The sequence below is a fragment of the Callospermophilus lateralis genome, chromosome 4 (genome assembly GCF_048772815.1).
Source record: "Callospermophilus lateralis isolate mCalLat2 chromosome 4, mCalLat2.hap1, whole genome shotgun sequence".
Classification (NCBI taxonomy): domain Eukaryota; kingdom Metazoa; phylum Chordata; class Mammalia; order Rodentia; family Sciuridae; genus Callospermophilus; species Callospermophilus lateralis.
The window spans coordinates 147,507,113-147,523,430 of NC_135308.1; the positions used below are offsets into that span (position 1 = coordinate 147,507,113).

Below are 16,318 nucleotides of genomic sequence, written 5' to 3' on the forward strand. Positions count from 1 at the left end.
AGAAATGTTGCAATTCTCATTAGAGAGAGAGAGAGAGAGAGAGAGAGAGAGAGACACAGACAGAGAGAGAGAGAGAGAGAGAGAGAGACAGAGAGAAGGTGGGGGAATGGGGGTGGGGAGAGGTAGTATGAATACATTGGTCTTCCAAATAATTATGTGGCATGTGTTCTATAAGTGGCATAAAGGGTGATTTTTTCAGCTCATATGTGGATAATCATTTTTTAGTTCAATAATTATGTGTTAGAATTGGAGGTGCAACCCAGTGGTAAAGCATGTGCTTAGTGTGCTCAAGTCCCTAGGTTCAGTCCCCAGTAACCCCCACTCCAAAAAAAAATGTTAAAATATGTGGATTACTAAGAATAGTATCTGGCATATGGTAAGCAAAAAAAAAAAATGACTGAAGGTTAAGAAACCTTGTGATTATTTCGAAATAATCACAGGAAAGTCCAAAGTCCTTCTCATCAATCACAAGTCTTATAGGGTTAAGAGGATGGGCTTTGGATTTGGCCAGACCTTTTTAAATTGTCTGCTATTATTAGCTCTGGGGTCTTGAGCAAGTGGCCCTTGCGTCCTGGTCAGGGATTGCTGGTTGAAAAGAACACAAGTTCAGGGAGACCAGTTCAGGTTCAAAAGGGGGTTATTGAAGGGCTGAGGGGGAATCTCATGAAAGTGAAGTGCAGGAAGCAGGTTTGTTATGGCTGTTTGTGTGGTCTGTGTCATGTTCAGGAGGGACCCAGCCTGAAGAGGGGCTAATATACTCCATCCAGGGGAGGGAAAAGCAGATTAGCTGAGTCTAGGCTATGGTTTAGCTCTCTCTATTCCGACCTCCCCATCAGCCATGCTGGTCAGCGGGGGAGAAGTCCGTGAAGGAGAGGCAGAATCTTCTTAGGAGGAGACAGGAACCAGTATTTCTAGCATTTTTTTTTTTTTGCTAACCCTCGTCCACTTTATTGTGAGATGGAAATAAAAGGACTCCTTTGAAGATAAAATGAGATAATTTAATATTTAACTCATTGGATCTTAAATACCTGTATCAGTCTCCCTGTAACAAATTACCGTAAACCTGATAGCTTAAAACAGCAGAAATTTATCCTCTTATAGTTTGTGGAGCCCAGAAGTCTGGAATCAAAGTGTCCACAGGGCCTCACTTCCTCTGACGTCTCTAGCAGGGACTCCTTCCTTGACTCTTTCAGCTTCTGGTGGCTCCAGGAGTTCCTTGGTTGTGACTTTCACTCCATTCTCTCCCTCCATCTTCACATGGCCTTTTCCTCTCTGTGTGTCTTCTCTTCTGTCTCAAATCTCCTTTCTCTTATAAGGACACTTGTCATTGGACTTAGGGCTCAGCTAGATAATCCAGAATATTTTATTTTAAGGTCTTTGACTTTCCACATCTGTGAAGACGAGTTTTCTGAATAAGGTAGCATTGACATCTACCAGGGCTTTCAGGTGGATATCTTTTGGGGACCATATTTCAGCCTACCACAGTACTTGACAAAGTGCTTGGATTATTATAGTAATAGTTCATACAATTTATACTTTAAAAAATTCCATTGTGATAGATAAGAATGCTTACCGTGAGAGCTACTCTCTTAATAAATTGTAAGTGTCCATTATTGTTGCTTGTAAGTACGGTATTGTACAGCAGCTCTCTAGAGCCTTTTTTATCTTGCTTGACTGAAACTTTCTGCCCACTGGTTTGTAACTTCCCATTTCTCTCCAACCCCTGACAACCACCATCACACTTTGATTCAGTGAATTTGACTCTTTCAGATGCTTCATGTGAGTGGAATCAAACGGTATTCTTCTGTGACTGTTGTATTTCCTGTAGTTCATCCAAGTTGTTGGACATTATTGAATTTCCTTCTTTTTTAAAAGCTGAATTGTATTTTATTAAATGTATACACCACATTTTCTTTATTCATCTCTCATCAGTCGTTCATGTCATTTCCATACCTTGGCTATTGTGAATATTGCTTCAGTGGAGATAAGAGTGCAGATATCTTTGGAGTCCAGATTTTAATTCTCTTGGGTAAATACCTGTGGGAGGCCATCCTCTCAACATGATTTGAGTTACCTCCCTGGCTGGGTGAGAGGCACTTAGACACAGCTGTGTCAGAGCTTTCTCACCCAGCCAGGGAGGTAACTCAAATCACATGTGAGGATGGCCTCCCACAAATACCCAGAAGCACAATTGCTGTATCATATTTTTAGTTCTATTTTTAATTTTTGAGGAGAGTCCATATTGTTTTCTATAATGGCCACACTATCCTATATTCCCACAGGCAGTATGTAAGTGTTCCAATTTCTCTACATCCTTACTAGTGCATGTCATCATCCTTTCTTAAAAAAAAAAAAAAAAAAAAAATATATATATATATATATATATATATATATATATATACACACACACATATACATATATATGTATTTTTTTACTTGTAGATGGACACAATACCTTTTTATTTATTTATTTTTATGTGGTGCTGAGGATTGAATTCAGTGCCTCACATGTGCCAGGAAAGCGCTCTGCTACTGAGCCCCAACCCCAGCCCCCATCTTTCTTTTGATAATGGCCATCAAGACAGGTGTGAGCTAATATCTCATTATAGTTTTGACTTGTATTTCCCTAATGATTGGTGACATTGAGCATCTTTTCATATAGATGTATGGCCATCTGCATGTCTTCTTTGGAGAAATGTCTGTTTAAGCCCTTGGTCCACCATTATGATTTAATGAGACTCAAATAATGATAAAAATTCTTAGTAGGCCCAAGTGCCCATTTTAGGTATCATTGTTTTCAGAGAAGCATTATCCACTTAGAGAGAAAGGCATGAGAAAGGAGTGAGGTGATTGACAGCAGCTGGGTGAAGCAGGTAGCATGGCTTTTATTACCCTCATTAAGAAATGAGAGACTTAAGACTTTGATTCCCTTTATGCTATCACTGAACTAATACCTGAATAATCTACTAAATAACCCAGTAATCCTAGAACTGATTTTTGTTTTCTTCACAAGCTGTTTTATTTTATATTTAGAACTCATCACTATTTGGTATGTGTACATATATATCTAATTTATATATGTAATACACATACATACAGATAATACACCTATGTATTTATATATATGTGTACACACACACACACACACGTATGTATGTAAGTAATTTGCACAGACCCCTCCTTTCTTGCACTAGAAGGCAAGATTCATTAGAGAAAGGACTCTCATTGCTATCACTTCTGTTTCCAAAATGGGCAAGGTGTCTTCTAGAAGTCTTTGTGGAATAAAAGAAGGAAAGAAGGACTTCATGGGATCTTTATGTAGGATCATCAGTGAAAAATGGTGGTCAGTTGTTTTCTTACAAACGCAAGTGTATCTGATTTCTCATTTGCAGATGGCACAGTTTAACTGGGATCCAGAGACAGTGGGCCTTATCCATGGATCTTTTTTCTGGGGTTATATTGTGACACAAATTCCTGGTGGTTTCATTTCAAACAAGTTTGCTGCTAACAGGTAAGACTGATGTGAGTGCTGCACAGGTTATAACGTGGCTTTGCACTTTAAAAAAGTTTCATAGTTGGTTTTCTGTTTTGGGGTGCAGAATGAAAAACAGGAATTATCTAGATAGAAGCAGTTCATAGATATTGATCCCAAATGATCCTTTTAATTGTCTCTTTCAATTAACTTTTTGACAAATGTACTTTACCGTGCAACTCATTGATTATGTAGTAAAGAGAACAATTAGCTCTGAGTCTTGAAGAAATGGTTCCTGGCCTCTCATCTGGTTCGCCAAGTTATCTCTGTTGAGTTGCTTTCTCTCCCTCTCTGGGCCTCAATTATCTCAAATGGAAACATTGGACTAAATTGTGTTTTATTTCCCTTTGACCAGTGATGTTCTGTGATCCTATGTACTTACGTTAATATTGCCCAGTACCATAAAGTTTCTGTCATGTGAGTGTTAAGGACTTGCCTCTAGACTTCCAGATGTTTTTAAGACTCTATGGGAGTTGTTTAGCAATTAAGTGTTTTTTTTCCCACTTGTTCATGGGCCTTTATTTATTTTTTTAGTTTATTTGTGGGGTTGAGAATTAAATCGAGTGCCTCACAATGCTAGGCAAGCAATTTATCACTGAGCCACAACCCCAGCCCCCAATTAAATGTTTAATCACAGAATGAGATGTCTTAATAAGCAGTGAGTTCTCTGTCACTTAGAGCTATTCAAGCAGAGGAAGACAGCCACTTGGGGGAGATGTTGTGGAGTGTATCATGTCTCAGAAAAGACAAGTACAAATATCTCCAGGCTCTTTTTGATGTATTTCTCATATGCCAAACTTTGAAGTACAACTCATTAGATGATTGTGAAATCAACATAGTGATTTACCAATGAGCATTCTTTTAAAAAGTGAGAGAAATAGAAAAGAAGATAATAATAATAAACAGAATAGAATATATCTGAGTGCATTGCATATAAGGATAGGTATTGGTGTTTGAGAAACTTTTTGTAGTTACATTTGTGTGTGTAAGTGTAGACTGGGCTGTAATATAAAATATATTTTAAGGGTTAAGATGAAAAATTTGGGCTGGGCTTGTGGCTCAGTGGTAGAGCGCTTGCCTGACGTGTGTGAGGCACTGGGTTCGACTGTCAGCACCATGTAAAAATAAATAAACAAAATAAAGGCATTGTGTCCATCTACAACTAAAAAAAAAATTGAAAAAAGATCAAAAATTTGAAAGTCATTATCATAAGATTTAAATATGAATGACTTACATGTGCCAGGCAAGCACTCTTAGCTAATTTGTAGGTTTTATTTATTGTTTATCTATTGTATTATTCTTAAAAATGTGTCAAATATTGGCTGCTATGAGCTACCCAGTTACTGCTTGCATCTCTGCCCTAAAAAGAAATTACACATAATTTGATTTTCCAGCTTGTAAAAAGAGTTGAAGCTTCGCTAACATGTGGCAGAAGGGAAGAAAACGCTGCCTGCTCTTTTTTGCCAGGACACCCTGGGCCAGGAAGGGAGATAGCAAGTGGTACTGGCAGGAAATAGGGGCTAAGACAAGCACCTAGCTTGTCTTGTGCTGGGCTGGTCAGGGTAAGATGCTTCTTGGATAGTCAGTGTCCCCTTATGGTATACTGAAAGCAGTGTGGGAAGTATTAGGGAAAAACCCAAAGAGGCAGAAGCCATAGTAATAGGAAGGGTGGAACCAGGAAGATTGGTGAGTCTTTGACTAGTTCACTTCAACCTAGTCATTTTGCGACTTTCCAGGCAGGACATTTCTGTACTGCTGCCATAAATGTATCCATAATTGGTCCACAGGCTGGAGCATGGGAATCAAAGCAACCAAGGAGTCTAGCTTTGGGTACCCAAGACACTAACACACCATCTATTTCTTTGAATTTATTTCTCTTAATTTCCATAAGGCTCTTTCATGAGCTGTTGGAGTGGTTGCTGATGTTTAACTGAAGTGCCTCAGCTATTACTGTCCACTAACCCGGTGCTTTGATCCCCTAGGGTTTTTGGAGCTGCCATCTTCTTAACATCAACTTTGAACATGTTCATTCCTTCTGCGGCCAGAGTGCACTACGGCTGTGTCATGTGTGTCAGAATTTTGCAGGGTCTAGTGGAGGTAGGAGATATACTCTCCTTACTGTTTTTTTTTTTTTTTTGAGGGGTGGGGGTACTGGGGATTGAACTCAGGGACACTCGGCCACTGAGCCACATCCACAGCCCTATTTTATATTTTATTTAGAGACAGGGTCTCACTGAGTTGCTTAGTGCCTCGCCACCACTGAGGCTGGCTTTGAACTTGTGATCCTCCTACCTTAGCCTGCTGACCCACTGGGATTATAGGGGTGTGCCACTGCTCCTGACTTCCTTACGCTTTTTGATATTGCTAGAGACAGCATGGTCCTTTAGAAAATTTGGTTTTACTCAGTTTTCGTATCTCCTACTTCTCCTGCTCTCTGGTAATGGTCGTAGTTATGAATATTTTAATTAAAATGCTTTGTGCGCCTTCACATTTATACATAATAAAGGATTATTCATTCTGTAGTGATCTTAGAGATAACCTAATCTAATCCCCTTCATTTTTTAAAAATATTTTTTTAGTTGTCAATGGACCTTTATTTTATTTATTGATACGTGGTGCTGAGAATCCAACCTAGTGCCTCACACATGCTAGGCAAGCGCTCTGCCACTGAGCCACAACCCCAGCCCCCTTTCATTCTAAAAGATGATGAAACTGAAGTCCTAAACCCACAGTTCACATAGCAAGAGCTCTTTCCTTTAGTAAAGGCATGGTAAATATGTTTATTAATCAATCTGTAAATTTCTGTTGGATGCAGTGGCATGCACCTATAATCCCAGCAGCTCCAGAGGAAGATTCCAGGTTTGAGGCCAGCCTCAGCAACTTAAGACTTTCAGCAACTTAGTGAGAGCCTGTCTCAAAAAATAAAAGGGCTGGGGATGTAACTCAGTGTAGAATGCCCCATGCCCCTGGGTTCAATCCCCAGTACTGCCAAAAGAAAAAAAAAAGAAAAAAAACCTCTGTAAATTTCTAAGGTGTAGTCTGATGTGAAGATATAATTCAGTGGAGGAAGTAGCATCATTTAGAACTGCAAGGTAAATATTTTGAGATTTGCAGTCCATATGGTGTCTCTTGTAACTACTTGATGCTGCCATTATTGCACAAAAGAGCCCCAGATATTGTAGAAACAAATGGGGAGGATTGTGTTCCAGTAACATTTTGGATCCTGAAATTTGATTTTCACATGATTTGTGTGTGCCATGTATCTTCTTTTAATTTTTTTCTTAAGGACTTTAAAATGTAAAAATCTTGTACAAAAACAAATGGTGGCTCAAATTGGGTCATATTTACTAACTCCTGATGTATAGCAACATTTCCCAAACTCTGACATTCACCTCTAACCTTTGTCATATCCATGTATGACTTGTTTTACTGTTTGTCCATTGTTATTGCCTAGATCAACTCTCTTCAAAAATAAAAACAAAAGCCCTTAGTGTACGCAACCGTATCTTTGAAATTATGGGTTTGAGGTTGTTATTTTATATTTTTGTCTAAAGCATATTAGAATATATATGTAACAGTTATAACTAAGATGTATATTATTATTGCATCTCAAATCCAGCTCTAGTCCCATTCTAGTCCCATTGGAGGGATATAGGCCATACTTTGGGAAACACTGAAGTGGTAGAAAGAATGCGACATTAGCAGCCATGAAGACAAAGATAAAGATCTAGAAGACACTTAATGACTCTTAGCTTCAGATTCTGGGTCTTAAAATGAGGGAAATTGGGGCTGGGGCTGTGGCTCAGAGGTAGAGCACTTGCCTAGCATGCGTGAAGCACTGGGTTCGATCCTCAGCACCATGCAAAAATAAATCAAAGGTATTGTGTATACTCACACCTAAAAAATAAATGTTTAAAAAAATCCTTGTTTAAAGTTATTAAATGGCATTCCTCATTAAAATAAAATACTTTTTAAACAATGAGGGGAATTGACAGTGGAAGTCACTTCCAACACTAAAGTTCTTTTTTTTTTAAGAGAGAGAGAGAGAGAGAGAGAGAGAGAGAGAGAGAGACTGAGAGAGAGAGAATTTTAATATTTTTTTTTTTTTATTTTTTGGCGGACACAACATCTTTGTTTGTATGTGGTGCTAACGATCGAACCCGGGCCGCATGCATGCCAGGCGAGCGTGCTACCGCTTGAGCCACATCCCCAGCCCCCTAAAATTCTTTAATAATATCAAATATAAAGACTTCCTTCCAATTCTCCACCATGCTTGTATTGAATTGTGTTTGAATTTCAGTATCTGTGTTATAAGTCGTTATAAGCCAAAATAACTGGATTATGCTATTTAGTGGCTTTTCAATCTGTTTGAACTTCTATAATAAAATGCCATAAACAATATAAATTAATTTCTCATGGTTGGGATGTCTAAGTATCAGGCAAATTCAGCAGATTCCGTGTCTAATGAGGGCCCATTTCCTGGACCATAGATAGTCATCTTCTCTATGTGTCCTCATGTGACAGAAAGGGCAACGGTGCTCTCTGGAGTCTCATATAGGGGCATCAATCCTATTCCTGAGGACTATCCTCATGCCCTAATCACCTCCCTGAGGCCCATTTCCATCATACTGGGGATTAGCTTTCCATATAGGCATTTGATGGGGGATACAAACTTCAATCTATAGCAGTGTGTCTATATTGGGTTTTTATATTATAGCCTGTGCAAAGAGGCAGCATTCATGCTTTAAACACAGAAATTGGAGTCAAACTTAATAATCGATTTTCAATCTTTCTACTAGGGTGTGACCTATCCAGCCTGCCATGGGATGTGGAGCAAGTGGGCACCACCTTTGGAGAGAAGTCGGCTGGCCACTACTTCCTTTTGTGGTAAGGGTATTAGAATCACAGCACGTTTCATTTAGAAATGCTTTTTGACTCCAAGTAACTGAAACCCTGCTAAGATCTTAAGTAGAGTCTATTCTTTTCACCTAAGAGAATTCCAAAGGCGAGTGGTTGCTGGTGTTGATTCTGGGGCTCAAATGATCCATCAAGGCATAGGCAGATTCTGACTTCTGCTCTGCAGTCCTTAGAGTGATCATTTTTATTCTCAGGCTTGCTCCATTTGTCCCTTTCATTAGGAAGTCAAAACCTTTTGCAAAACCTTTTGCAAACCCCCTACCCTACATGACACCCAAGTGTCATGCTTTCCTATGTGCAGAGAAGGTTAGAAAAGCAAGAGCCTAGTTTTCCCACCTTTACAGTAGAGAAGGAGAAGAAAGACGGTGTTGGAAGTGGTTGTTGAATTAGCCAACAAATGACATTTGCCAAGGATGAAAATAGAAGAAATGGGATAATTAAGCCTCCCACTTTTCTTCTTTTTACATTGAAACTAAAGCCCAAGACTTCTTCCCGTCACACAGGTGCTCCATTGAGGAGGTGGAATGAGACCACCTGACTCTAGGTATGGAACTTTCCTTACTTCACACTACTACCACGTACACGCTTCACAGAGATATTTAAATTACTTGTTGCCATTATATTCCTGATATAAATGAAGTGGACCTCATTCATCTTACCTCAGCGTAGACTAGTGGCCCCAAGTCATGATAGGACTTTAATTCCTAGGGCTCCAAACCTCACCTTGCTAAGTTTGCCTTACTCTAAGCCACCCTTTGGGATTGACCCTTCTGGTATCACTGGGAGGACTCAGTGTTCTGAGGGGTTTTACCTAGGTATTGATCAACAGGAAATGGACAGCACATGCTGCTGCCATCAACACAGTTGCAAAGTATATGTTTTTTGCACCTTAGGGTGTAAAAGTTGCTATATGGCCCAAGCGGTTAGGATTGGAACTTAGGTTGGTCCTATTATTTTTGTTTTGTTTGCTTTCTTCCTCCCCCACTCTTTTTTGAAATAACTATTATCTTTATTGATTCATTATAGTATAATCATTAAAATAAATACCATGAAAGGTGACAGTCTTTTAAAATAAAAATAAAAAAAACAATTTCTACTCGGTGTGGTGGTGCATACCGATAATCCCAGTGACTCAGAAGGTTGAGGCAGGAGGATCACAAATTTGAGGGCTGCCTGGGCAACTTAGCAAGATCCTCAGCAACTTAGGGAGACCTTGTCTTAAAATAAAAAAACCAAAAGGAGGGCTGGGGTTGTTGCTTAGTGGTAGAGCACTTGCCTAGCATGTGTGATGCACTGGGTTTGATTCTCAGCACCGTGTATGAATAAATAAATAAAGGCCCCATCGACAACTTAAAAAAAAAGTCATTGGATTCATAAAAATAGAAAAGCATTCCCAATATATTAAAAAAAAAAAAAAAAGGACTGGGTATGTAGCTCCATGGTAAAGGGCCCAGTATTCAAATCCCCAGTACAAACAAACCAGCCAACCAACCAGTTTATGCCTATGAAAGAATCACTTGCTGTGAGAAAAGTTGCTTTTACATACTATATTTGGAACATATTTTAGTCATATAATCATTTTAGGAAGTTTTACTCTTAAATTCCTAGTTTTTATTCTAGGAAGATATAAAACCTCCTCCCTTTATGGTTCTAGTTTAGAGTGGGAAGATTTGGCCATATACTCCTGGTTGTTGCTCTAGCCTAAGTAGATCTCTCTGCTTTGTTGATATTCAGATTTCTTATGTAGGAATCAAAGTCCTTTTCCTCGAAGAGCTAGTATCATACAATCTCTGAGTTCTTATTTCACTGTCTTTGTCCATATGAGCCAATCTACTCTCAGCACGATACCAAATACTAGTTTTATTTTTTCATAATTAAAGAATTGATTCTGGAAGCTGTTAACTCTTCCTCTTTAAGCCTCCTTAGTATTTCCTAGCATAGTTTAGCTGGCTTCCTTAGCTGCTGTAAAGATAGTTTGGTGTGTAAGTAGCTGTTCTAATTGGTCTGTCTGGGCTGGGGTTGCAGCTCAGAGGTAAAGTACTTGCCTAGCATGTTTGAAGACCTGGGTTGATTCCCAGCATCTCAAAACAAACAAGCAAACAAACACAAACAAAAGAGCCCAAAGTGGTCAGTTTGTGGAGAGAAATTCCTGGAGGGTCTTCCTCAGTCCTCCTCTTGCTCCACCTCTCTGATTTTTCAAGCTCAGATGCCTTGGTAAGACAAACTAACCTGCACTTCTTCCTCTTTATTTCTCTGAGTGTTTTCATTTATCACATCCTCACTCTTTATTTACTTTAAAGAACAATACCAGTAAAGTTTTTTTTGGGGAATTTGAAATGAACTATTCAACAATGTCCCTGTGTAGTGCCTCATTTGGAATTGCATGGACAGCTGTCTTACATCTTAAGCCTTTCTTATCTGTAGAAGCTATCTCTGGCCTCTTGTTTGTAGTTCAAGAACATCTCCACCCTACTACTGAACTTATACCACCCCTAGAGGAGTGTAAGACTCCACCCCTGCTGACCTTGTGGATTATTGGAATCTTGGCCTTGCTTTCTTTGGATGGTTGGTTTGTTAAGGTCTTTCATTTTGATTTTCCCAGCAAAATGAAAATGACTCGTAGCCACTCCCCATTCTTAGTATGTTTTTATGACCCTAATAGGGCTGATTTAAGAAATGGCCTGAATCTCAAGGAAAGTTATCTGATCAAAGTCACTGGCCTTATTACATTTCTCAGTTAAGGTGTGGCACTATTAAAGAACATCCGCAGGAACTGTCAGTAGAAGGAAACCCAGGGTTGGGGTTCATTAGTTTTTCATCAAAAGATTTTGGAGTGAGAAGAGGAGTTCAGGAAACATCTAGTCACACTTCATTGTTTGACAGCTGAAAGAAACCGAAAACGAGGCTCAGTGGAGGAAGATAAGATTGGAATTCCCACAGTAAATGGGGAAGAACTGTGGACTATCCCCACCCCCAAATCTGCTACTCCCCCTCCCCATGCCACTCAATGGTCTTTGGGGACCTTCTCTGTCTGCAGCGGTGAGCACACAAGGAAGCCAAGTGCATTCTGCTGCCAGGGTGGCCTGCAGGCAGCCATATAAAGGCTGAGTGGTGTTAGGGAAATGCTCAAGGAGCTGACATTGGAGCCCTGTCTGAAAGGAAAGAGAAGAGTTGGATAGCCAGGGAAGAAGGTCAAGTTGTAGTTTCCCCAGGGACAGACTCCTCCTTACAATGAGGAATTATTGGGCTTTTTTGGGTAGAGGCAAGACTGAAGATGAAGGTTTCAGAGTCCCAGAGAAAAGTACTTATATCTGTGTGACCTCAGGCAATTTACTCCACCTTCCCTAGGCTTCTTTTCTCTTATAAAATGGGAATATTGGCACCTAAGTCATCAAGCTGAAGGGCTGAGTAAAATCATGGGGACAGGGTACTCAGAAGAGTACTCAGCACACAGAAAGCACTCAATGCCTCATAGTTGCTCTTGGTTATTCCTGACCCTCCCTGTCCCAGGCATGCCTTGGTATTATCTACCACCTCCCAGCGTATCGGCCTGGGGTAGAAGACCACCTTCTCCACACACACAGTCAGAGCAGCAGCCTTTTTCTGACATACATACTAAAGTGCTTTCCTTATCGGCTTTAAGAATTCTGAGGTTAAAAAAAAAAGCACAGTTATTCTGTAGATGACAAAAGCCGTAACAGTTGGCATTTGTGTAAGTATTTATTTATTTATTGCACTGCAGGGGATGGAACCCAGAGGCACTCTACCATTAAGCCACATCTCTTGCCCTTTTTATTATTTATTTATTTTTTAATATCTATTTTTTAGCTTTAGTGGACACAATACCTTTATTTTATTTTTCTGTGGTGCTGAGGATCAAGCCCAATGCCTTACGCATGCCAGGCGAGTGCGCTACTATTTGAGCATATCCCCAGCCCCTATTTTTTAAATTTTGTAATAGGGTCTTGCTAAAGTTGTTTAGGCTGGTCTTGAACTTGTGATTCTTTTGCCTCAACTTTCCCAGTTTCTGGGATTATAGGCATGTGCTACTGCATCTGGTTTATATAACCCTTTATTTAAAAAAAAATTTATTCTTTTTAGTTACACATGACAATAGAATATATTTTGACATATCATACATACATACGTGGAGTATAATTTCCCATTCTTTTAAAAAAATTTATTTCAGATGTTGATGGACCTTTATTTTATTTATTTATTTATATGTAGTGCTGAGAATTGAACCCAGTGCTTCACACTTGCTAGACAAGTACTCTATCACTGAGCCACAACCCCAGCCCCTAACTTCTCATTCTTGTGGTTGTACATGATGTGGAGTTACACAAATATGAACACATATATGTTCATATATATATGAACATAGGAATGTTATGTCCAATTTATTGTACTGTCTTTCCCATTCCCGTCCCCTCCTGGTTTTCCCCCAATTCCCCTCCAAACCAGTGAACTTCCACTCCTCCCTCCTCTTGCCCCCCATTGTGAGTCAGCATCCACATGTCAGAGAGAACATTCAGCCTTTGGTTTTTTTAAAAAAATATTTTTTTCTAGGTGTAGATGGACACAACACAATGCCTTTATTTTTATGTGGTGCTGAGGAGCGAACCCGGGTCCCGCCCGTGCTAGGGGAGCGTTCTACCACTGAGCCACAATCCCAGCCCAGCAGCCTCTGGTTTTTTAGGATTGGTTTATTTCACATAGCATGATAGTCTTCAGTTCCATCCATTTAATGCCATCATTTCATTCTTCTTTATGGCTGAGTAATATATAATTATGTATATGTATCAGGTTTTTTTTTATCCATTCATTTGTTTAAGGGAATCTAGTTTTGTTCCTTAGTTTAGCTATTGTGAATTGAGCTGCTATAAACATTGATGTGACTGCATTACTATAGTATGATGATTTTAAGTCTTTTGGGTATAAACCATGGAGTGGGGATAACTGGGTCAAATGGTGGTTCCATTCCAAGTTTTCTGAGGAAAATCTATACTGCTTTCCAGTATGGGGAAATTTGTCAATGTATGAGTGAATCAACAATGTATGAGTGAATCTTTTCCCCTACATCCTTGCCAACATTTATTGTTACTTATATTCTTGATAATTGCTATTCTGACTGGAGTGAGATGACATCTCAGTGTAGTTTTGATTTGCATTTCTCTAATTGCTAGAGATGTTGAACATTTTTTTCATATATTTTTTGACCATTTGTATTTCTTTTTCTATGAAGTGTCTGTTCAGTTCCTTTGCCTATTTATTGATTGGGTTATTTGTTTTTTTGGTATTAAGTTTTTTTAAGTTCTCTATGTATCCTGGAGATTAATGCTGGGTCTGAAGTGCAGGTGGTAAAATTTTTCTCCCATTTTTTAGGCTGTTCTTCATGTTCTTGATTGTTTCCTTTGCTGTGAAGAAGCTTTTTAGTTTGATACATCCCATTTATTGATTCTTGATTTCACTTCTTGTACTTTAGGAGTCTTGTTGAGGAATTCAGTTCCTAAGCCAACACGATGGAGATTTGGGCCTACTTTTTCTTCAAGTAGGCACAGGGTCTTTGGTCTAATTCCTAGGTCCTTGATCCACTTTGAGTTTTGTGTAGAATGAGAGATAGGGGTCTAATTTCATCCTAGTACATATGGATTTCCAGTTTTCCATTTGTTGAAGAGGCTATCTTTTCTTCAATGTATGATTATGGTGCCTTTGTTAAGTATGAGATAACTGCATTTTTGTGGGTTTGTCTCTGTGTCTTCTGTTCTATTCCATTGGTCTTCATGTCTGCCAATTCCATGCCATTTTGTATAGCTTTGTAGTATAATTTAAGGTCTGGTATTGCGATGCCTCCTGCTTCACTTTTCTCACTGAGGATTACTTTGGCTATTCTGGTCCTCTTATTTTTTCAAATGAATTTTATGTCTGCTTTCTCTATTTCTCTGAAGAACATCATCGAATCATCGGAACCTTAATAGGAATTGCATTAAATCTGTATAGCGCTTTTGGTAGTATGGCCATTGTGACAATATTACTTTTGCCTATCTAAGAACATGGGAGGTTTTTCTATCTTTTAAGGTCTTCTTCAATTTCTTTCTTTAGTATTCTATAGTTTTTATTGTAAAGGTCTTTCTCCTCTCTTGTTAGATTGATTCCCCCAAATTTTATTTTTTTCTAGGCTATTGTGAGTGGGATAGTTTTCCTTATTTCTCTTTCAGTTGTTTTATCACTGAGGTATAGGAACATAATTGATTTTTGGGTGTTAATTTTATATCGTGCTCCTTTGCTGAATTCATTTATGAGTTCTACAAGTTTTCTGGTAGAGTTTTTGGGGTCTTCTAAATATAGATTCATGTCGTTGTCAAATAGAAATAGTTTGAGTTCTTCTTTTCCTATTTTTATCCCTTTAATATCTTTCTTTTGTCTAAGTGCTCTGGCTAGAGTTTCCAGGACTATGTTGAATAAAAGAGGACATCCCTGTTTTGTTCCAGTTTTTTAGAGGAAATTCTTTCAGTTTTTGTCCATTTAGAATGATGTTGGATTTGAGTTTAGCTTATATAGCGTTTATGTAACCCTTTATAGCTTACAAAGCATCTCATATACATAGTTTAGTTTACCCTCAAATCAACCTCATAAGACAGATATTTCATTCCTATTTTATTTGTGAATGAATCTTTCAACTTCCTTGGGTATAGTATTAATGATTCCAGATTCCATGTTGGGCCTTTCTTAGAGAGTCAGGCCAGTTCAGAAAAATATGGTTTAATCCATTTCTCTGGAAGATCCCCCACTTCCCATTTCCTAAAAATCTTCTTTAGCATTGGATTCTGGAATGTGGAATTTCCTTACATGATGCTTATTTTTATGAAACAAGAATTTCTCATCCAAGGCCCAGGGGGAGTTTCAGATAGTAATTTTTCAGTTCAGTTAGTATTTGATGGGAGATTGCAGGGGTAGTGTTTTCTTTCCAGATGTCCTGTAACTGTAGAAGACAGGTGCTCCACTTCACTGCCTCTAGCCCTTATTATCTTGTCTAGATATCTTATTATTTTACCTTACATAGGTAACTATTTACAAGGTTAAGTATTTACAAAGTAAGAAATGTAAAAGGACAAAATTACAACAATTTAAATATTTTTTTTTCTGGTACTGGGGATTGAATCTAGGGGGGCTTTACCTGTGAGCTATGTTCCCAGTCCTTTTTATTTAGAGACAAGTCTTGCTAAATTGCCCAGGGTAGCCTCCATCTTGCAATTCTATCTCAGCCTTCCAAGTTGCTGGAATTACAGATGAACACCTGGCTAGCTTAAGGATCTTAATTGGCTTTATTTTTGATTGTAGAATCAGCAGCAGTTCATTTCAGAAAATAAAATGATTATTTCAAATGGCTTGAACAGGTTGGTTTTATGGACAGAAAAGGTCTGAAAAAAGCAGAAACAAAGAACAAAAAGCAGACTGATCATTTCAAAGTTACTTTCCTTGAAGGACAGCAGGGACAAATACATAGAACAATAAAAAATATCTGGCTAACACCAGGTTATCTTTTTTGTCTAAGTATTAAGACATGGAGAACTCCATTATGCCAATTAAACTGGCCTGTTTGGGATATTGACTGTTCTCTCATTTCTCCTGGTTTCCTGAAAAGTCAGATAAAGGGCTGGGACTGTAGCTCGGTGGCAGACTGTTTACCTAGCACATGTGAGGCATAGGGTTTGATCCTCAGCACCGCATTAAAAACAAACGAATAAATAAATAAAATATAGGTAAACAACAACAAAAAAAGAAAAGTTAGATAAATAGTTTAATTTTGGAGGTGAAACTTTAGCATGAGTAACTTCATTTTGATTTTTAGTCTGGTCTGTTGGGGCC

General features: G+C 38.6%; 1 protein-coding gene across 2 annotated transcripts in view; it reads left to right on the top strand.

Moving 5' to 3' along the window:
- Positions 1–16,318, top strand: part of Slc17a8 (solute carrier family 17 member 8) — a 49,080-nt gene that overhangs the window by 18,147 nt on the left and 14,615 nt on the right. For both annotated transcript variants that reach the window (XM_076853231.2, XM_076853232.2), the window contains exons 3-5: positions 3,393–3,511; positions 5,515–5,629; positions 8,332–8,419. In XM_076853231.2, coding sequence (XP_076709346.1) covers positions 3,393–3,511; positions 5,515–5,629; positions 8,332–8,419 — 322 coding nt within the window. The remainder of the gene's footprint in view (positions 1–3,392; positions 3,512–5,514; positions 5,630–8,331; positions 8,420–16,318) is intronic.